A 22,476-nucleotide genomic window follows, 5' to 3' on the forward strand; every position below is an offset into this window, starting at 1 on the left:
TTGGCTGATTTTCATGCTAGGTGCCCTTTGTGACACGACGCTCGCAGGATTTCTGTCTCTTGAGTGTTGTGGTTCACATTTGCCTAATAAGTGAAGGCTGTTGAAGTGAACTACAACTTTCTAAGTGCCCAGTTCTTTTTTCATTCTTCACTGTAGTGTGACACAATAATAACAATACAATAATTGATCCATGGAGCCTGCTGAAGGTCTTCCTGAACCTTTTCACCCCTTTACTCTTTTTAAAGCTGCAGTTAAACAAAATTGTGCCCCAGTTTTGAGGGATGTTCATGTTTGACTCATTTCACCACAATTCTGTGTGGTATTTCTACAGAAATGTATTTTCATGTTTCATCCCACTAGCTGTTTAATACTCAGACGTATTTGAATTTCTGTTTACCAAAGAAAATAGGCAAATCAGCAGGGTTGGCACAATAGAGGAGGATGTTAGAGACTGAGTGAAGGAGGCAGATGAGCTACTGTGATGACCCCTAATATGAGAGCAGAAGGTTAACCAACTCGAATTCACCTTTATACATCACAGCTTTATTTAACTGTCCACTTTCACAGGCCTGGTTAGCTGGTATCAAGTCAAGTCAAAGTCAAGGAAACCTTAATTTCTCACATGCAAGTTGCCCTACTGTGAAATGGGACCAGTTGTGTATAATATGAGTTTATGTCAATAAACAACTGGGACACTCTGCTGGGACAGACTGGGAAAAGAGACATGTGGACACAGTTCATTTAGGCGAGGGAGTCGGCATGTTAAATAACTGAAATCCTGTTCCACTCTATGTTCACATCAGGAAATGTGGGTTTCATGTCAACGTCAATGCAATGTCAATGGTAACTTTATTGTCCCTAACGGGAAATTGATTTGCAGTATGTCCATACAGAAATATAAAAAACAAACAAACAAACAGGCAAACAAATAACAAATACATCACATACACACACAAAAATAATATAAGCAGAGCAGAAGGTTAACCAACTCGAATTCACCTTTATACATCACAGCTTTATTTAACTGTCCACTTTCACAGGCCTGGTTAGCTGGTATCAAGTCAAGTCAAAGAAGACAAGGAAACCTTAATTTCTCACATGCAAGTTGCCCTACTGTGAAATGGGACCAGTTGTGTATAATATTGATAGGTTTAGTATTGTTGATTGTCATTTATGCTTAGAAACATTTACTCATATATGCTTAGAAGTATATAATCATTTGTAGATTGAAAGAATGTCTCATCCTAAGAGGTGTATAATTAATTGTGTAGTGATAAGTTGTGTGATCTTTAACAGGCTACAGAGGCTTGGTGTGCATTCCTGGAATGCACACCTGCATCTTGGGGGCATGGGAAAAGTTCGCATCTTGTATTATTGTTTTATGGTAGGATTACCGTACCGTTTGTTCTAGTCTAAGTGCTTTTCTGTTTAGATGAACTGCTGGACTTCCTCACCGGGGGGAGGGGGGGGGGGGGGGGTCTAGTCTACCCTCTTCCTGACCAAGGATGTTATATGACCCTTTGATCAGCAGTACCCCCCCCCACACACACACACACACACACACACACACAGGCAAGGTACTCTTTGTGTGTATGTAGACGTCATATGTTAATGAACCTATGCAAATTCATGTAACCTCAATAAAAGGACAGTGGTATGGGAGAACGGACGAGAGCAACTGGGGTCAAGCGAAGGGACGGCGCTCTGTCCAGTCTCTCCCGTGCACGAGTAACATGAAGAACTTGCCTACTTCGTGTCTTGCTTTGCTGTGTAATTATATTGTCTTCAACGTTCCAGCGAATAGGTTTATGCTATAAACCTAACAAATATGAGTTCATGTCAATAAACAACTGGGACACTCTCCTGGGACAGACTGGGAAAAGAGACATGTGGAGACAGTTCATTTAGGCGAGGGAGTCGGCATGTTAAATAACCGAAATCCTGTTCCACTCTTTGTTCACATCAGGAAATGTGGGTTTCATGTCAACGGCAATGTCAATGGTAACTTTATTGTCCCTAACAGGAAATTGATTTGCAGTATGTCCATACAGAAATATAAAAAACAAACAAACAAACAAACAAACAGGCAAACAAATATGTCTGTGAAGGTTCTCAGTCACCCAGGTCATCGTAGTCAAAGGAGCTTGCAAAGAAAAGCATCAAGACTTCTTTAAGTTGCTTGAAGACGTTTCACCTCTCATCCGAGAAGCTTCTTCAGTTCTAAGGTCAAATGGTGGAGAGTCCCTGGTGGAGAGTACATCACAGCTTTATTTAACTGTCCACTTTCACAGGCCTGGTTAGCTGGTATCAAGTCAAGTCAAAGAAGTCAAGGAAACCTTAATTTCTCTCTGCCATCTATAATCCAGTTTTGAGATCCCTTCCCAGACGCCTTAACGCCCACTCACATCCTGGGCCATCTGATCTCAGGAATTCGCATGATAAGGTGGGGCCAGGTTTCACAATGAACTCACCCGAAACTCTGGCTGATTGGGACCCACGCCCAGTTTCACACCTTAGCTCAGGCGATTAGAGGATCATCAGGGGGTCCTTTTGACCCTCTGTGGGGGGTCCCTCCCACTAGGTTTATATCTGGGACTCTCCACCATTTGACCTTAGAACTGAAGAAGCTTCTCGGATGAGAGGTGAAACGTCTTCAAGTAACTTAAAGAAGTCCAGACGCTTTTCTTTGCAAGCTCCTTTGACGAAGGCAAACAAATACATCACATACACACACAAAAATAATATAAGCCTGAGAAAACAACCTAAATTTTATCATCAAAAAAAAAGTGCAACGTGCAGTGGCAACAGCACTTATGGTTAGTGTTATTAACCATGATAATAGAAGTAGGTACAAAAGACAATCTATGTCTCTTTATCTTCACTGCAGGCACTTTGTAACGACGACCTGATGGAAGCAGTTGAAAATCATTAGAGAGAGGATGATCTGAACACAACAGGACAGAGGTGGCCTTCCTCAGCACCTGCCTGTTATAAAAGTCCACAAGCTGGACCTGAGACCTCCCTGAAATCTGACCAGCCACTTTAACCAGGTTGCTGAGTCTGGTCTTATTATTCAAGGACATATTATCATATCAGGCAATGATACAGAAGGTTAAAACAGATTCAATAAAACTTTTATAAAAAAAGAGTCATTTCAGATGAAACATTAAAACCTCTCAACCTCCTCAAATAACCTGAGCCTTTTTAACTGTAGCAGCAAGATGTGGCTCAAAGGACAGAAACTTATCAAGAACAACCCCCAAATACTTATAACTTATAACACAGTTAGAGCAGGATGGGGGGATGTCTTCACATGACGAAACAAACTCATCCACAACAGGTCCATGGGAATCCTCTTCACCGTGAAGGAGGTTTTCAATCACTGTGTCATCTGCATACTTAATGAAATGCCTGTTGGCCTGTGTACTGCGACAGTCATTAGTGTACAAAATATACAGAAGAGGAGAGAGACAACAAGTTGTAGAGTTTTCTCTGTTTGGTCATCAGACTGGTGAGGGTGGTTTTTGGTGTTTACACGTGTTATGACACATTCAGAGTTCAGGTCATGCCATGTGGTACTACAATGGCCTGTGGCTTTCATAGGAAAGAGGGAGGTGAAATGACAGTTTCCTTATTATAGACTGGCCTGTTGTTGTTAACTGTTTTTATGACATAAAAGTGGGGTTAAAACTAGAATTTCAAACTCTATACAAATACTCAGAAAAATACTCAATAGATGATTCTTCAAATCCAACAAAGGTGTGTATGTGTGACCTTTTGACCTTTAGAATAGAATCCAACTTTATTGTCATTGCACATGTCACAAATACAAGGCAACTGAATGCAGTTATTACATTTTCAACTTCACCATGAAGGTAAATCACTGACAGAATAAGAATTTTTGTTCAACTTTATTCCAACTCGATTCAAAATCAGGGTCGATCTTTATCTCTGTCAGATCCACAGTCAAATCCATAGAAACTGAGTTGTTACATTTAAAGTCACGTTCAAATTTGAAGCATTTGGAATAAAAGAAAACATGATTTACAGACATGACATAAACATTTTTTAATGGCTCAACCAGTGCAGGTCACAGAAAGTCCCTGTCACACTGTGGAAACTCTGTTACTCAGCAGCCTTCATTCAATCACTGCATCCTAGCTGACTGACAAGATTCATATCCTGGGCTCACTCAGAAGCAGAGCTGTTAAACTTGTATGTGTCACATGAGCGTAACTTTAAACAGTATTGTGTCCTCCTGTTCTTTGTTCAGAGTTTAGTTGTTTCTCCTGTGTTTAACATGGCTTTGCCCACTGTAGTGTGTGGTTGTGTGATGGAGTACACAGGTTTTTTGAAGGTCAGACTGCAGGCCGACATCCTGAACAGCAGTGATCTAATTCGTCGTGTTTGAGCGCCATCTGGTGGTGAGTTTGGTAATTGTAAAAGGATGACGTGACTTCTCATGAGCATTGTAGTGTGGCTGATGGATGTTAAGCTGACCTTTTCTCCTCATCTGTCTTTAGACCTTTTTTTCCCCCCGATTGAGGAGCAGAGCAGAGCTGCAGGTGACAGGCCTGACATGTCCAAAGGTAAAAGGGACGAGAATATATTTCAAAGGACCTAATCTGTGAGATCTTCAGTTCTTATCTCCTTTAGTGAGAGAGGCGTGGTCCTCTAGTTGGTCGGAGGGTACCTGCACGTGGCGATAATCCCTGACCCAGATGGTGTAGACTGGAGGTGAAGGGCATCTTCAAACTGAATGAGGACTTCTGTCAGGCTTGGTTAGTCTGTGGAGCTGCAGAGGCACAGAGAAGTATGGATCTGGCTGAGGCTGAAGGAAAAACTGAGGTTTGGGAGGAGTTTAATAAAGCTGTGGAACAAGATTTTCAGTGTCTGTTGGTTTCTAGATTTTATTCATTCATTTTGCTCATGACCTAATCTAAAAAATATGTTTACTGACATGTTTCAGCCAAAGAAAACTTTTTCTCTTAATGATGAGAGGTGGAAACTACAGAACTACCACCCTGTAAGAGAGGAAGGAGGAGGAGGGTCTCGCTTGATGCTAGTGTGGACCGATCAAAGTTCAGTAGCACCTACAGATGGAGAAAGTTTCTTCACTTTGGCTGCTCTGTAAGTATGCTGTGATGTGTTTTGGTTTCTGAAAAGGATTAGAAAGGACTCTCACTGTGTTGCTTCACAAACATCCAGTTTGTGAAGACAAAAAGAGAGAAAACCACTTCCTGTTTTCTGCTTCTTCAGTCTGTAGATCGACCAGACTGATGGCGTTGCTGCTTTTTTCCTGAATGTGAAGCTTTAAACTAACCTGTTATTTCTCTTTAGTTTCAACCTCACTGCTGATCTGCACAACAAACCAAGGTCAGTAACCTTCTCCTGTCACAGTTTAAACCTGATATCAGCTACACCGTAATAGAAGCTCTGAGCATTTTTTATATTGTGGCATGATATCATAGTTATTGCGCTAAGCTATCCAGGAGCCTGCTGAAAGTTCATTGATGCTACCAAAAGCATAAAGGAAGTATGTTCACCTGAAGAAACGTTTCTAACTTTCTTGGAGGTTCACATTAAAAAAAAAACTGATCAGCTTTGACTGAGCTCACAAAGTTCACCACAGCAGGTCTGCTTTGGACCTCAGTGCTGGCTTGTACTTAATATGCATCTTCCTCACAGCTCGTCTGACTGTGAGTCCCAGCAGCTCTCAGGTCTTTAAAGGAGCCTTTGTGTCTCTGAGCTGTGAGGAGGACGACAGCTCTGCTGGATGGACTCTGAGGAGAAACACAAGCAGAGACACCGGAGCTGAGTGTGGAGATGAGTGGGGAAGATCAGCTGGTTCTTCCTGTGACATCAGTTACATCGACCCACTGGACAGTGGAGTTTACTGGTGTGAGTCCAGAGAGGGTCCCATCAGTAACATGGTTAACCTGACAGTCACTGGTAAGCTGAGTGTGTGGAGTTAGTGTTGATGAAGCTGTGTGTAAATGGATGAAATGCTGTAGTTTGTCTCTGTGTTGAGGTGGATCAGTGATCCTGCAGAGTCCTGTCCTCCCTGTGATGGAGGGAGATGACGTCACTCTGCTCTGTAAAACAAAGACCCCTCCCTCCAACCTCCCAGCTGCTTTCTATAAAGATGGCTCCCTCATCAGGAAGCAGCCTACAGGTCACATGACCATCCAGCATGTTTCCAGGTCTGATGAAGGCCTCTACAAGTGTGACATCAGCGGTCATGGAGAGTCTCCATCCAGCTGGATCACTGTCACAGGTGAGGAGCTTCACTCTGATTTCACCTCTTTTTTCATCCACATATTCACCTGAACATGTGAGATTCTCTCTGCAGGCAAACCTACAAACACAACCCTTGCCCATGAACCCTCCTCCCACCACCTTGTGTCCAGAGTTTCCCTCCACCTGGTGGTGTTCTGTCCATACTTCATCTCCACTCTGCTCATGGTATCTTTATATCGATGGAGAGCCACAGGTAACACTCTTAGTCTCTTCAGTTATTTATCAAGCTCAGTTCCTTTTGACTCTTTATACAAATCTCTGATTACACATGTGACAGGAAGTGACCTTATCCCTGTGGTAACAGCACCACCCACCCAAGCTAGGGAGAGACTGGCTGAAGACTGTGATGACATTGTTGGCGTGATCACTGAGCATCACTTCTGAGTTCCTGTTTAATCTGTCAGATTGTGGTCGTCACATCTCTGTGATTGAACAATGTGCAACACCGCATATTTAAACTGGAATATTATGCTTTAATGAATAAATAAATACATGAAGAAAACATGGACCAGTCAAAGACTGAACGGTAGTAATGGAAGTTTAATGGATTTAAAGCACTTACATGTAATCATTCTCCTGTCAAAAGATTCAAACGTTGTGTAATAAAACATGTGACGGTGTGTGAAACACCTGCACCTCTGCAGTCTGCTCACATGTTCCTGTTAAACAGGAAACTGAACGACTACAGTGCTGTGAACATCTGTTAACCACAGGCTAAAAGACTGGTGGTCCTGCAAGAACACCGCCCACTGCTACCTTTCATCTGCAAACACACACTGACTGCAGGATGGGCATTTAGAAACTCTGGCTCAGTTTATATCAGTGAGACAGGCAGTTAAAACTGAACCTGGTGTTGTGTGCTACAAACTTAAATTAAATTACAATCCACGATTCTGTTCAGACCTTTTCTTAGTTGGTTTCTTTATGATTATAATCTCAGGTTTTTGTTACCTTTTCTGAAGTGAAATGAAGTTTCTGTTGGTAGTTTATCTTTAATTCTTTGAGTTCCAGTTTATTCTGTCTCCTCTATATTCTCCTGTATTTTAATGCTAATCTTGGTCTTTTTGTTCCCTTCTTACATTGCTTCCTGTTTTACTTTGATACCCTTTTGTTTCTTGTATTTGATTTCACATCTTTTATTTCATTCTGATGTGATTACCCTTATTAGCCTTTGTGTACTTATAGCTTCAGTCTTCCTTTTTCGCTTGTTGTGTCTTACTGTTTCTTCAGTGCCTTTTGGGGTTTGTGTCCTCGACATCAAATTTGTTTACTTACCTTTTAAATGTTCATTCTGATGGTTTTTCACACTGTAGATTGTAGATCTTCAAAATGAAGTGTACTGTTTGAGATTTGATGTTCTGTTTGTAACCCTCACAAGGTTATCCACTGCTGCTCATTACATGTTTTTCATGGATGTGTGGTTAAGTAATGAGCTCCCAAACAATGTGGCAGAGAGGTGGTTTGTGCTTCTACATTAAATCCTGGTGCACATGTCTGACAGTGTGCGCACTTACTGCTCTGATGTAGATAGATAATTGTGTTGTTGATTATCCAGTGCAGACCTTCTGTAGTTTATGTAGCACCAGATGAAAATGCTGAAACAGCCATGAAAGACTTCACTGACGCCATCAGCAAACTGCAAAGACTCTATCCAGAGGCCTTTGCTCTTGTCGGGTTTTAATTACTGCAGTGTTTGATCTATGCATCTATCAGAATGTTTGTAGTTTGCACTAAAAACTGACCATCAGGTCGCAGCAAACATTAAAAACACATGCATAGATTTCAGTTTCTAATGATTTATGGTGTAGGCACCTGTTAGTCACAACTACTCATGCTGTCCTCGGTGCACGCCTTCGTTTCTTCCTCTGTGAAAGGTTTGGGTGTCATCCTCGACAGTACTCTGTCTTTCAATTCACACATTAATAATGCCACTCGGTCTGCATATTTTCAATTGTGCACCATTAATCAGCTCCGTCCTTTTCTCACTCCACATGCCACTGCCATTCTTGTTCATAGCCGTGTTACTTCCCGGATCGATTACTGTCATTCACTTATTTTTTGGTCTTACTCAAAAATCCATCCACAAGCTCTAACGCGTCCAGAACACTGCTGCTCGTATCATCACCAGGACTCCTTCTATCCACCACATCAATACTGTCCTGCAGCAGCTTCATTGGCTCCTGGTCAAATATTGTATCAATTTCAAAATACTCGTGTACACATTTAAGGCTATTCATCATCTGTCTCCTCCATATGTCTCTGACCTGGTTCAGATCACCAGCCCATCTTGGTGTCTTAGATCCTCTTCTTCTCTTTCTCTCTCTGTCCCCTCTACCCGTCTTGCCACCAAGGGGATCGTAGCTCAATAGTTGGCAGTTTGTCTTATAATCAGAAGGTTGCCGGTTCGAGCCCTGGCTTGAACAGTCTCGGTCGTTGTGTCCTTGGGCAAGACACTTCACCCATTGCCTACTGGTGGTGGTCAGAGGGCCCGGTGGCGCCAGTGTCCGACGGAAAAATTAGGAGGACTTGGAGAGTGTTCATCTGTGACAGGAGGCTGTAGACAGTGGAGTGATTATAGGAAGCATTAAGCTTTCACACGAATCAGAGGGGGGGCAGGAAGTAGGTGGTTAAACAGAAAGTAAAACATTAGGCTTGTGACATACAGTTTAGATGATGTCACTTCTCTTGGGGATTTTACAGGAATTCGAGCTGCTTCTGAGAAAATGTCAGAGCAATGTAACTGCACTGAGTGAAGATCAGGATGGCTGTGTTTGTTATTCATTGTGAATGTTTTCACAGTGAAATGTAATTGTTTCACAAAGCAGTGATTGTGTATTCAGGTTGATTCCACATGTAAGATTCACCAAAGAAGCAAAGATTTCACATCATCCGTCCCAGATGGATTTTTGGGGATCCATCTCCCAGCCACTTGGTTGTACGCTGTCCTAGCTTGCATCTCATGTGCTGGATAGTCTTTGTGACACCTTTACACAGCCTGCAGGGTCGTGTTGGCTTCTATAGATCTGGTGCTCAGGGCCTCTGTGCTGTCTTTTAGGAATGGCCTTTTTCTAGACACTAGTAAGATTTCTTCATGTTTTATCCTCTGTCTGTGTGTCAGTGATAGATTACATGATTTTGGATCCTCCTTCTGACACTCTGTCAGCTCATCTTGGAGTATCATCTTAATGATTTATTCATTGATGCTGTGCTGATGGCTCCGATCTTATTCTTAGTGTTTGGTTCGCTGTATTTGCAAAAATGGCACAAAATATGAAAAATAGAAATTCGTCAGGAGGTTGATGGCTATTGTTGTGTTTAGTTTTTTTATTCCGTCCGTAGCTTTATCTAAAAATGAGGAAGAACAGTGCCAATGCTTTCTGTAACTGATGGGGCCTTCTCCATTTAGCTGTGACATCACTGAGAGGGTCGTGTCCCTAACAGGCCTGAGGTGTTCACACAGTTTCACTTGCCTGTTGTTAACGGTTGTGATGGGCTCATGTGGGTTAAATGAGTCATTCCTGTCACACCAAAGACGTGGGTACTAACCATCAAGGACTCTTTGAAATCAGCTGGGTGTCCCATCAGTAGTCCAAGCTGGCACATTTATATTTCAGCTTCATTCATCGTTTGTTTGCAGACCTTTCAAAGCCTTGTAGTGAAACTAAGATGTACCCACTGTGTTTTTCTCCTGTGTGTTTGCTGCTTCAGGGCAGAGTCTACATGTGCCTCCTGAAGACTCTCTGAAACTGGGGAATTGTACAGGCTCCAGCCACAACTCTATCACCCTCCGCTAACTTGAACTGGACAACTGGATGAAAATGAATGTCTAATCAACTACAGACTGTTAACTGTTCATTTGTTCATGTATGACTGTGCCTTATATCAGTGTTGATAATTCCTTGTGGTATTTCTACTGAAATTCATTTTCATTTTTCATCCCATTAGACATTTAAAACTGAAATGTATTTGGATTTCTGTTCACCAAAGAAAATCAGCAGTGTTGGCACGTTAGAGGGGGATGGTAGAGATGGGGTCAGATGGAGGCAGATGATCTGCTGTGGCGATCCCTAATGAGAGAAGAAGGAAGAAGTAGACGGGTTGTACTGATGCGTGCTCAGTCTTATTTATATACAAAGTTAGATCTCTTCTCCACTCTCTTGTTAACCAGCTGAAAAGCAGCTTTATACATCACAGCTTTATTTAACCTCCACTTCATGGGCCTGGTTAGCTGGTATGATGCTGTTTAGCAAAAAGGAGACAAATACAAATATTTCAAAACAACAGAACAACAGAAACACAACTGATCAAGTCGTTGGTTTTATAGCAACAAAAGACCTCAGCTGACACAGAAATCACAAAAGTAAAGAATAGACCTGCACATCTTGTTTTTATTTGTATCCAGTGCTGTGGGTGGTTAAGATTCCTGATTGTCTTAAACACTGACATGAAGACAAACGGCTGCTTAAGTAGATGTTTGCTGTGCTTGCATTACTTTCACTTCTGCAAGTGGTGAACATGAGTTCATGTTAATGAACAACTGGGTCACTCTCCAGGGACAGAATGGAAACAAAGACATGTGGACACAGTTCATTTTCAGGAGTCGGCTTGTTTCCGCAGCATTCATGAAAGATAACCACAGTCCTGTTCCGCTCTTTGTTTCACATCAGGAAATGGTTGTTGCATCTCTGAAACATTAATACACAAGCAGAAGAAAGCAAAGTACAACCAAGTCTGGAAGTAGCGATGTTGGCACTGTTGGAGCTATTTGTTCTTTAATTTTATTATTTTGAAATTAGTTAAAGTTTGTTGTTAGTTTACTTATATTTTGGGTTTATTTACAAGTTTTATTTGCAGGTTAATATTTGTTTCAATGGTTTTTTGGTTTTTTTTTTTGGTGTTTACCTTGTTAAGTCAGTCAGTAATAACTGTAGGGCCATTTTTCTATAAATAAAGAGACTGGTATAGAACCAGCACGTACTGGGGTGGGCCTATGGTTTTTTTTACCAGAGCAGGAGAAGCAGCAGGAAGTAAGAAAAAATGGATCTTGATATTGCCAAACTGGATTAATAAACTATAAAAAGTGCAACTTTCAAGTTTGGACAGTGGACTTCTTTTGCCTGCGTACAAAATATTATCTCAGTGCAGCAGTGGTTTGTAGATTTTTAATTGTGGGATGTTTAGTTTATCAAACAAAAGGAATTGCCACTACACTGCAGATAACAGTGCCTCTACTATGTTGTAAATTTTGAGAAGATTACGTGTGGCAAATTGGTGTCAGTATCACCTTCAGACAACAACACCAGACACATTGTATGAAAATTAATTTAAATATAAAGCAACCAGTACCGACTGCCAGATCTCTGCTCTGTGTGCTGGATTCCTGGATTCCCAGAATCTTGGCAGGGAGTTGGTGTTTTTCCGGGTTCCTTATCAAGGCACAGGTCAGACTTGAGTCATCATGTGACACGTCTTTGAAGTTTCGTTTTGTAACCGACTGCTTTGTGTTCTTCACTAATAACTGAAACAACTTTGGCATCTGGGAGTGCATCTTGTGAGGACATACTGACTTTATGAAGTAGTTCAGCTATTTGTTTGTAATTTTGTGACACTTCCTTTCCTCAAACTGCTGCAGACGATGCATATGTCGGATTCTTAGCAGTTTAGATAGATGGAGGGAGAGGATATCTTTACAAAGTTTTTTTCCAACCAATCTAATTCCTGTACAGTGACAATAACGGGCTTTCTTGATGTTTTGTCCTCGTCTGTGTGACAATGGTACATTAGCTACATGATTTCGGATCCTCCTCTCTTTCTGTCCCCAGGTGTCAGAGGCACTCGGCTCATCTTGGAGTGTAGTTTCACATCGTCACGTGTTTTCAGGCCAACACGTTCTCACTCCCAAAGTGTAATATTTGACGCTACTTGTTTGCCCGACACTGCATGAGTCACGTGACAGTACAACAATCCAAACAAAAGAAAGGAGGCGGAGGAACAAACTGCAGCGGCTCTGTGACTTGTGAAAGCAGCGGTTCTTGCACACACAGTCGGGTCTCCTCTTCGATGACATCGCATCTAAAGTGTCGATCTCATTGATCCGTATATGTACAAGAGTTGGTATCGACATTGCGATATATGGATCCTGCACGCACCAATACGTACTTTCTTTAAGCGATTGCGCTGGAATCACTTAAACTACAGGAATGTGGCTCATATCTGTTTTCTTTTTCTTTTTGATGATTTGGACTTCACTATCAAAAGGTAAACAAATAGGAACTGGTTGATATATGCGTGTGTTTTTTTTTATTATTATTTATTTTTGCGCCATCCTTGCATTTGGAGGATGCGGTCCACTTTCGGCTTCTGTTCTGCTCGCTTCATGTGTGGACGCAGATATTAGCTGTCGGTAACAGACCTGCCAGGTCATCATCATCATCGGTGAGGAACGACTGTTTTCGTAAACTTTGCTGAAATATTTACGAAATGCTTCAGCAAAGTTTACGAAATTCAGCAGATCTGCGTGTTTTCGTGAACTTTCTTAAACTTTCTCAAAGTTTACGAAAACATTCGTCAAACACGATAAATGAACATGAATGAAAAATGAATTTAAACATGCAGGTAACGAGTGCAACCTGCGGTAGGTGTCTGTGTGTCCACTCATCACATATGAAACACTTTGACCTTTTTGGGTTTTTCCCTGTAGTTTTCTTTGAGCTGAAGCACTAATGACTGTTCTTCTGTTGTGGTTTAGATCCGGATGAGGTGATCACAGTGAAGCAGGGAGAGGACGCCACTCTCCAGTGTTGGGGTTTTACAGATGCTCCCATCGAGCTGCTGGAGTGGAGCAGACCTGAGCTGACAGACTACGTGTGGTACTACAGAGAGCAGCGCTCCTATGAAAAATATCAGCATCTGTCTTACAAAGGCCGGGTGAAGCTGAGAGACCCGGAGATGAAGAATGGAGACGTTTCAGTGATTCTGAAGGAAGTCACCTTCAATGATGCGGGCAGATATGACTGTTTTGTCGGAACGAGGAGAACAAGAAACAAGCGGAGCTCCATCAGTGTCAGGGTGGAACAGACTACTAAAGATACCTCGGGTGGAGGAAACACTGAGAGAGAAAACAGGGATGTTGGAGGGAACATGGAGAGAGAAAAGTGGCGTGTTGGACAGATAGCAGCCATAGTGATTACAGTGATTGTAGCAACTGCATTGATTTTAATGATTGGGGTGGTTGTAGCTGTGGGGGTAGAGCAGGTTCCCTAGTAATGGGAGGGTTGGTGTGGTTTGATCCCTGTCTGCTCCAGTCTGCATCCTAAATATTTTCAGGGAAGATACTTAGCCCAAGTTGCTCTCAGATGCAGTCATTGGAGTCTAAATGTTAGACAGAAAGCTCTTACACAGAAAAAGTGCTGGTGTGAATGTTTGAATGAGGCAAGTTGTGTAGAAAAGCGTTACATAAGAACCAGTTTACTGTTTAATGTTTAATGTCGTCTGTTGTTTCTAACACAAAGACCAGCAGACAAACAAACCCATGAGGATCTCCTGCAGAGCGATGAAGCTAGAAACGAGCTGCACTGAAATGTCACCTGATTCTTGAGTCTGTTGTTACTGTTACAGTTTGAGTTGATGGTACAGTCCCCGAAGAGTAAATGAATACAGTGAAAAACATAATATAACTGCAACACAGCTAAAATGCATTTTTTTTATTAAAATAAATAAATATTTCTTTTAAAAACGAATGTTTTGTAGACACATTTGAGCTGCTGCAAAAACAGCTAATGTGGCTCATGTGTTTTTTTTCCTCTTTGTTAATAATGGTACAAACACTATGTGCTGTATTTGTCACTTAACACTTTACAACTTGATGAGATAAAATATTTTCTAAGAAGTTAATCCAACAAAGGTGTGTATGTGTGACCTTTTGACCTTTAGAATAGAATTCAACTTTATTGTCATTGCACATGTCACAAATACAAGGCAACTAAATGCAGTTATTACATTTTCAACTTCACCATGAAGGTAAATCACTGACAGAATAAGAATTTTTCAAGTGGGAACCAACTTGTTCAACTTTATTCCAACTCGATTCAAAATCAGGGTCGATCTTTATCTCTGTCAGATCCACAGTCAAATCCATAGAAACTGAGTTGTTACATTTAAAGTCATGTTCAAATTTGAAGCATTTGGAATAAAAGAAAACGTGATTTACAGACATAACATAAACATTTTTTAATGGCTCAACCAGTGCAGGTCACAGAAAGTCTCTGTCATACTGTGGAAACTCTGTTACTCAGCCTTCATTCAATCACTGCGTCCAGCTGACTGACCAGATTCATATCCTGGGCTGACTCAGAACCAGAGCTGTTAAACTTGTATGTGTCACATGAGCGTAACTTTAAACAGTATTGTGTCCTCCTGTTCTTTGTTCAGAGTTTAGTTGTTTCTCCTGTGTTTAACATGGCTTTGCCCATTAGTGTGTGGTTGTGTGATGGAGTACACAGGTTAATTTGAAGGTCAGACTGCAGACCGACGTCCTGAACAGCAGTGATCTAATTCGTCGTGTTTGAGCGCCATCTGGTGGTGAGTCTGGTAATTGTAAAAGGATGACGTGACTTCTCATGAGCATTGTAGTGTGGCTGATGGATGTTAAGCTGAACTTCTCTCCCCATTGGTTGTTAGACATTTTTTCCAATTCCATTTTGTATGCTGGCAGGCTTGGTTAGTCTGTGGAGCTGCAGAGGCACAGAGAAGTATGGATCTGGCTGTAGCTGAAGGAAAAACTGAGGTTTAGGAGGAGTAAAGCTGTGGAACAAGATTTTCGGTGTCTGTTGGTTCCTAGATTTTATTTTTTACGTCCTTCTTTGTTGTTTTTTGCTCATGACCTAATTTTAAAAAATGTGTTTACTGACATGTTTCAGCCATATAAACTTTTTTTCTCATAATGATGAGAGGTGGAAACTACAGAACTACCTCCCTGTAAGAGAGGAAGGAGGAGGAGGGTCTCGCTTGATGCTAGTGTGGACCGATCAAAGTTCAGTAGCACCTGCAGATGGAGAAAGTTTCTTCACTTTGGCTGCTCTGTAAGTATGCTGTGATGTTTTTTGGTTTCTGAAAAGGATTAAAAAGAAAAGACTCTCACTGTGTTGCTTCACAAACATCCAGTTTGTGAAGACAAAAAGAGAAAAAAAAAACCACTTCCTGTTTTCTGCTTCTTCAGTCTGTAGATCGACCAGACTGATGGCGTTGCTGCTTTTTTCCTGAATGTGAAGCTTTAAACTAACCTGTTATTTCTCTTTAGTTTCAACCTCACTGCTGATCTGCACAACAAACCAAGGTCAGTAACCTTTTCCTGTCACAGTTTAAACCTGATATCAGCTACACCGTAATAGAAGCTCTGAGCATTTTTTATATTGTGGCATGATATTATAGTTATTGCACTAAGCTATCCAGGAGCCTGCTGAAAGTTCATCGATGCTACCAAAAGCATAAAGGAAGTATGTTCACCTGAAGAAACTGTTCTAACTTTCTTGGAGGTTCACATTAAAAAAAAACTGATCAGCTTTGACTGAGCTCACAAAGTTCCCCACAGCAGGTCTGCTTTGGACCTCAGTGCTGGCTTGTACTTAATATGCATCTTCCTCACAGCTCGTCTGACTGTGAGTCCCAGCAGCTCTCAGGTCTTTAAAGGAGACTTTGTGTCTCTGAGCTGTGAGGAGGACGACAGCTCTGCTGGATGGACTCTGAGGAGAAACACAAGCAGAGACACCGGAGCTGAGTGTGGAGATGAGTGGGGAAGATCAGCTGGTTCTTCCTGTAACATCAGCTACATCGACCCACTGGACAGTGGAGTTTACTGGTGTGAGTCCAGAGAGGGTCCCATCAGTAACATGGTTAAGCTGACAGTCACTGGTAAGCTGAGTGTGTGGAGTTAGTGTTGATGAAGCTGTGTGTAAATGGATGAAATGCTGTAGTTTGTGTCTGTGTTGAGGTGGATCAGTGATCCTGCAGAGTCCTGTCCTCCCTGTGATGGAGGGAGATGACGTCACTCTGCTCTGTAAAACAAAGACCACTCCCTCCAACCTCCCAGCTGCTTTCTATAAAGATGGCTCCCTCATCAGGAAGCAGCCTACAGGTCACATGACCATCCAGCATGTTTCCAGGTCTGATGAAGGCCTCTACAAGTGTGACATCAGCGGTCATGGAGAGTCTCCATCCAGCTGGATCACTGTCACAGGTGAGGAGCTTCACTCTAATTTCACCTCTTACTTCATCCACATATTCACTGAACAGGTGGGATTCTCTCTGCAGGCAAACCTACAAACACAACCCTTGCCCATGAACCCTCCTCCCCCCACCTTGTGTCCAGGGTTTCCCTCCACCTGGTGGTGTTCTGTCCATACTTCATCTCCACTCTGCTCATGGTGTCTTTATATCGATGGAGAGCCACAGGTAACACTCTTAGCCTCTTCAGTTATTTATCAAGCTCAGTTCTTTTTGACTCTTTATACAAATCTCTGATTACACATGTGACAGGAAGTGACCTTATCCCTGTGGTAACAGCACCAGCCACCCAAGCTAGGGAGAGACTGGCTGAAGACTGTGATGACATTGTTGGCGTGATCACTGAGCATCACTTCTGAGTTCCTGTTTAATCTGTCAGATTGTGGTCATCACATCTCTGTGATTGAACAACGTGCGACGCCGCAGATTTAAACTGGAATATTATGCTTTGATGAATAAATAAATACATGAAGAAAACATGGACCAGTCAAAGACTGAACGGTAGTAATGGAAGTTTAATGGATTTAAAGCACTTACATGTAATCATTCTCCTGTCAAAAGATTCAAACATTGTGTAATAAAACATGTGACGGTGTGTGAAACACCTGCACCTCTGCAGTCTGCTCACATGTTCATGTTAAACAGGAAACTGAACGACTACAGTGCTGTGAACATCTGTTAACCACAGGCTAAAAGACTGGTGGTCCTGCAAGAACACCGCCCACTGCTACCTTTCATCTGCAAACACACACTGACTGCAGGATGGGCATTTAGAAACTCTGGCTCAGTTTATATCAGTGAGACAGGCAGTTAAAACTGAACCTGGTGTTGTGTGCTACAAACTTAAATTAAATTACAATCCACGATTCTGTTCAGACCTTTTCTTAGTTGGTTTCTTTATGATTATAATCTCAGGTTTTTGTTACCTTTTCCAATGAAGTTTCTGTTTGTAGTTTATCTTTAATTCTTTGAGTTCCAGTTTATTCTGTCTCCTCTATATTCTCCTGTATTTTAATGCTAATCTTGGTCTTTTTGTTCCCTTCTTACATTGCTTCCTGTTTTACTTTGATACCCTTTTGTTTCTTGTATTTGATTTCACATCTTTGATTACCCTTATTAGCCTTTGTGTACTTATAGCTTCAGTCTTCCTTTTTCGCTTGTTGTGTCTTACTGTTTCTTCAGTGCCTTTTGGGGTTTGTGTCCTCGACATCAAATTTGTTTACTTACCTTTTAAATGTTCATTCTGATGGTTTTTCACACTGTAGATTGTAGATCTTCAAAATGAAGTGTACTGTTTGAGATTTGATGTTCTGTTTGTAACCCTCACAAGGTTATCCACTGCTGCTCATTACATGTTTTTCATGGATGTGTGGTTAAGTAATGAGCTCCCAAACAATGTGGCAGAGAGGTGGTTTGGGCTTCTACATTAAATCCTGGTGCACATGTCTGACAGTGTGCACACTTACTGCTCTGATGTAGATAGATAATTGTGTTGTTGATTATCCAGTGCAGACCTTCTGTAGTTTATGTAGCATCAGATGAAAATGCTGAAACAGCCATGAAAAACTTAACTGACGCCATCAGCAAACTGCAAAGACTCTATCCAGAGGCCTTTGCTCTTGTCGGGTTTTAATTACTGCAGTGTTTGATCTATGCATCTATCAGAATGTTTGTTGTACAAACAGAGGACATAAAATTTTATTCTATCACACTGCACTTGTACTCTGTAGTTTGCACTAAAAACTGACCATCAGGTCGCAGCAAACATTAAAAACACATGTATAGATTTCAGTTTCTAATGATTTATGGTGTTCTTTGCATGCTTTATGGTGTAGGCACCTGTCAGTCACAACTACTCATGCTGTCCTCGGTGCACGCCTTCGTTTCTTCCTCTGTGAAAGGTTTGGGTGTCATCCTCGACAGTACTCTGTCTTTCAATTCACACATTAATAATGCCACTCGTTCTGCATATTTTCAATTGTGCAACATTAATCAGCTCCGTCCTTTTCTCACTCCACATGCCACTGCCATTCTTGTTCATAGCCTTGTTACTTCCCGGATCGATTACTGTCATTCAATTATTTTTTGGTCTTACTCAAAAATCCATCCACTAGCTCCAAGGCGTCCAGAAATCTGCTGCTCGTATCATCACCAGGACTCCTTCTATCCACCACATCAATACTGTCCTGCAGCAGCTTCATTGGCTCCTGGTCAAATATTGTATCATTCTCAAAATACCCGTGTATACGGCTATTCATCATCTCTCTCCTCCATATGTCTCTGACCTGGTTCAGATCACCAGCCCATCTTGGTGTCTTAGATCCTCTTCTTCTCTTTCTCTCTCTGTCCCCTCTACCCATCTTGCCACCAAGGGGATCGTAGCTCAATAGTTGGCAGTTCATCTTATAATCAGAAGGTTGCCGGTTCGAGCCCCGGCTTGGACAGTCTCGGTCGTTGTGTCCTTGGGCAAGACACTTCACCTGTTGCCTACTGGTGGTGGTCAGAGGGCCTGGTGGCGCCAGTGTCCGACGGAAAAATTAGGAGGACTTGGAGAGTGTTCATCTGTGACAGGAGGCTGTAGACAGTGGAGTGATTATAGGAAGCATTAAGCTTTCACACGAATCAGAGGGGGGGCAGGAAGTAGGTGGTTAAACAGAAAGTAAAACATTAGGCTTGTGACATACAGTTTAGATTATGTCACTTCTCTTGGGGATTTTACAGGAATTCGAGCTGCTTCTGAGAAAAGGTCAGAGCAATATAACTGCACTGAGTGAAGATCAGGATGGTTGTGTTTGTTATTCATTGTGAAGTTTTCACAGTGAAATGTAATTGTTTCACAAAGCAGTGATTGTGTATTCAGGTTGATTCCACATGTAAGATTCACCAAAGAAGCAAAGATTTCACATCATCAGTCCCAGATGGATTTTTGGGGATCCATCTCCCAGCCACTTGGTTGTACGCTGTCCTAGCTTGCATCTCATGTGCTGGATAGTCTCTGTGACACCTTTACACAGCCTGCAGGGTCGTGTTGGCTTCTATAGATCTGGTGCTCAGGGCCTCTGTGCTGTCTTTTAGGAATGGCCTTTTTCTAGACACTAGTAAGATTTCTTCATGTTTTATCCTCTGTCTGTGTGTCAGTGATAGATTACATGATTTTGGATCCTCCTTCTGACACTCTGTCAGCTCATCTTGGAGTAACATCTTAATGATTTATTCATTGACGCTGTGATGATGGCTCCTTGTCTTATTCCTAGTGTTGGGCTCGCTGTATTTACAAAAATGGCAAAAAAAGTGTGTGTGTGTGTGTGTGTGTGTGTGTGTGTGTGTGTGTGTGTGTGTGTGTGTGCGAGTGTTTTAATCATCTGTAGCTTTATCTAAAAATGAGAAGGAATAGTGACAATGCTTTTGTAACTGATGGTGGCTTCTCTGTTTGTCTGTGGCATAACAGAGGGTTGTGTCCCTAACAGGCCTGAGGTGTTCACACAGTTTCACTTGTCTGTTGTTAACGGTTGTGATGAGCTCATGTTGGTAAAATGAGTCATTCCTGTCACACCAAAGAAGTGGGTACTAACCATTAAGGACCCTTTGGAATCAGCTGGGTGTCCCACAACAGTGTCCAAGCTGGCACATTTATATTTGAGCTTCATTCATTGTTTGTTTGCTGACCTTTCAAAGTGAAAGTGAAACCAAGATGTGCCCACTGTGTTTTTCTCCTGTGTGTTTGCTGCTTCAGGGCCGAGTCTACATGTGCCTCCTGAAGACTCCCTGAAACTGTGAGTTGTCTTCACTGTGGTGAAAAATCTTTTTCATCACTTTCCTTTCCTCCTGTTCTTGCTTTGTTCTTTTGGCCCTTTCACCTTTACCCCTCCACGGTTCCGCATCAGCATCAAGCACACCTGTGGTTCATTGCCCCGAAAAGAGTACCCCTCTATTTTCCTCCTCACGCACACAAAGTGAAATCAGAACTGTTTGTTTATTCTACATCGATCCAACAGTGTCTATGGAAGTTTGTTTTTTTCTCGAATCTTACCGCCGAGAGACACAAACCAAGGCCAGTAACCTTCTCTTGTCACAGTTACTTTCAGCTGCTCCCCTTTTACTTCTGCCCGTTTTTGAGGCTTCGTGATTGTATAGTTCCCAGACCAGCACCTAACTTGGATTTCTTTTCAGCAACAAAAATAGACAAATCAGCAGAGTTGGCACGGTAGAGGAGGATGCTAGAGACGGGGTGAGATGGAGGCAGATGATCTGCTGTGGCGTACTGTGTATTTTTGTTTCTGTATTTTCATTGTAAAAATAATAATTTTTGTTACAAAGCAGTAAACATGAGTTCATGTTAATGAACAACTGGGTCACTCTCCAGGGATAGACTGGAAACAGAAACATGTGGACATAGTCCATTTTTAGGAGTCGGCTTGTTTCTGCAGCATTCATGAAAGATAACCACAGGCCTGTTCCACTTTTTGTCCGCATCAGGAAATTGTTGTTTTATCTCCAAAGCATTAATACACAGGCAGAAGATCCACTGAAACAAAACCAGGTTTTAATATACAGATGTTTAATTCTCGGTCAGTATTTCTTTAGTTGTGAATTTTATTTGCTGAAATGCATCAATTGCATGTGTCTAACTCAAGTAATACCCTGTCCTGATTAGGGCTGTGCGATATGACCAAAATCTCATATCCCGATATAAGAATTCTATCGTCCGATAACGATACAAATCACAAAAATGTAACATTTTTGTAAATTCTGTGAATCTCGGGCGGCTCGACTTGCAGGAAGTGTTTCCAGCTGCGCGTCATGTAGCTGGAGTCGAGTGTTTTAACCGATGCATGAAACTATACATTTTTATACATAAGTGGTAACGACCGCCGTTTTCTTTGTGAGTATTTATTACACAGCGTGCTGCGTTTGAGTCTAAGGTTTATTTTTTAGCACCTGGCGGCTCTTTTTTGCTTCTCATCCGTAAATACTCTGCATCTTTCACGTGATTCGGTTTATTTTGAAAAGTCTCAACAGGATCTTGAGCTTTATTGTGAAAGGTTTATGTGGAACATAAACAAGTGGACACGCAATGGTTTTACCGTCGTTGTTGCTAACCACAGTGCATAAAAACAGGCGCTTGTCTGTCTGTAGTGTGGTTATATAAAATAAAAGAGAAAGAGAGAACTTTAAGAAATTAATATAGCCACTACAGTGACCATCAAAACGATGAAAAAATATTTCCGTAAAGTTTATTTTGCGACACCACGAAACAAATGATAGCGTAAAATGAAACGATAGATGTTTTTATATCCTCATCCGATATATATCGTTATATCGAACAGCCCTAGTCCTGATGTCCTAGATCCTCCCAGCAGAGATGTGAGCAGAGGAGGAGACATGCGGCTCTTCTGATTCCTTCTTTTTCAATCCCTCCATTTAAAAGCAGAAGTTCACACTGCAGTAGTTGTACACTGTTAAAATCTGGACATCCTCTACTGAGAAAACAACGGTGAGTAACAGGGACAGCTCCATTTAAAGTGTATTTATACTACAGTTTTGCGTGACATATGTTGGGACATTTATATATAAGAGCTAATTTGTGATATTTTGTATTATTGAATATGACACTTTACCTTGTTTGTTACTGTTCTTATTTATTGGAGGAACTGTCATCGCACACTTTGCTCTGGGATTAATAAACTTTTCTGATTTCTCTAGACCAGGGGTGCTCAATACGTCGATCGCGATCGACCAGTCGATCGCAAAGGTAGTATTGGTAGATCGCATGGCATTAAAAAAATAGATGCCAGCCTATCATCCATCCCGTCACTTGATTGATACAGGGAAGCCAGTCAGATGACAGCAGATTTTTTCTGACGCTTAGGTCGCTGCGCATGCGCAAACAGCGGC

General features: G+C 41.7%; 2 protein-coding genes across 6 annotated transcripts in view; both read left to right on the forward strand.

Moving 5' to 3' along the window:
• Positions 1-20,734, forward strand: part of LOC309695013 (Fc receptor-like protein 1) — a 36,219-nt gene extending 15,485 nt beyond the window's left edge. Inside the window, exons 1-7 of one of the 4 annotated variants that reach the window (XM_082515375.1) lie at positions 12,258-12,558; positions 13,049-15,380; positions 15,599-15,634; positions 15,946-16,209; positions 16,289-16,534; positions 16,609-16,749; positions 20,315-20,734. In XM_082515375.1, coding sequence (XP_082371501.1) covers positions 15,350-15,380; positions 15,599-15,634; positions 15,946-16,209; positions 16,289-16,534; positions 16,609-16,749; positions 20,315-20,358 — 762 coding nt within the window. In that variant the 5' untranslated portion in view covers positions 12,258-12,558; positions 13,049-15,349 and the 3' untranslated portion in view covers positions 20,359-20,734. Of the gene's footprint in view, positions 1-12,257; positions 12,559-13,048; positions 15,381-15,598; positions 15,635-15,945; positions 16,210-16,288; positions 16,535-16,608; positions 16,750-16,833; positions 17,457-20,314 lie in introns of those variants that run through there. The other 3 variants (XM_082515372.1, XM_082515374.1, XM_082515373.1) reach the window with 3 other exon arrangements.
• Positions 5,051-11,313, forward strand: LOC309695038 (low affinity immunoglobulin gamma Fc region receptor III-like). Of its 2 annotated transcripts, none has more exons than XM_082515403.1 (6): positions 5,051-5,130; positions 5,341-5,376; positions 5,689-5,952; positions 6,032-6,277; positions 6,353-6,493; positions 10,009-11,313. In XM_082515403.1, exons 1-6 carry the CDS (start codon positions 5,100-5,102, stop codon positions 10,092-10,094), a joined length of 804 nt encoding a protein of 267 aa, XP_082371529.1. In that variant the 5' UTR covers positions 5,051-5,099; the 3' UTR covers positions 10,095-11,313. The 2 variants fall into 2 exon arrangements, with proteins under 2 accessions (XP_082371529.1, XP_082371528.1); XM_082515402.1 differs by lacking the exon at positions 10,009-11,313 and adding an exon at positions 6,578-7,795.
• Positions 20,735-22,476: the final 1,742 nt, after the last annotated feature.

This window comes from Aulonocara stuartgranti (assembly GCF_965226115.1).
Source record: "Aulonocara stuartgranti genome assembly, chromosome: 3".
Taxonomy (NCBI): domain Eukaryota; kingdom Metazoa; phylum Chordata; class Actinopteri; order Cichliformes; family Cichlidae; genus Aulonocara; species Aulonocara stuartgranti.

Coding starts and splice junctions, on each gene's coding strand:
- LOC309695038 (XM_082515402.1), top strand. CDS start 5,100: ATGGAGAAAGTTTCTTCACTTTGGCTGCTCT. Junction 5,131..5,340: donor TTCTTCACTTTGGCTGCTCT/GTAAGTATGCTG, acceptor ATTTCTCTTTAG/TTTCAACCTCACTGCTGATC. Junction 5,953..6,031: donor GGTTAACCTGACAGTCACTG/GTAAGCTGAGTG, acceptor CTCTGTGTTGAG/GTGGATCAGTGATCCTGCAG.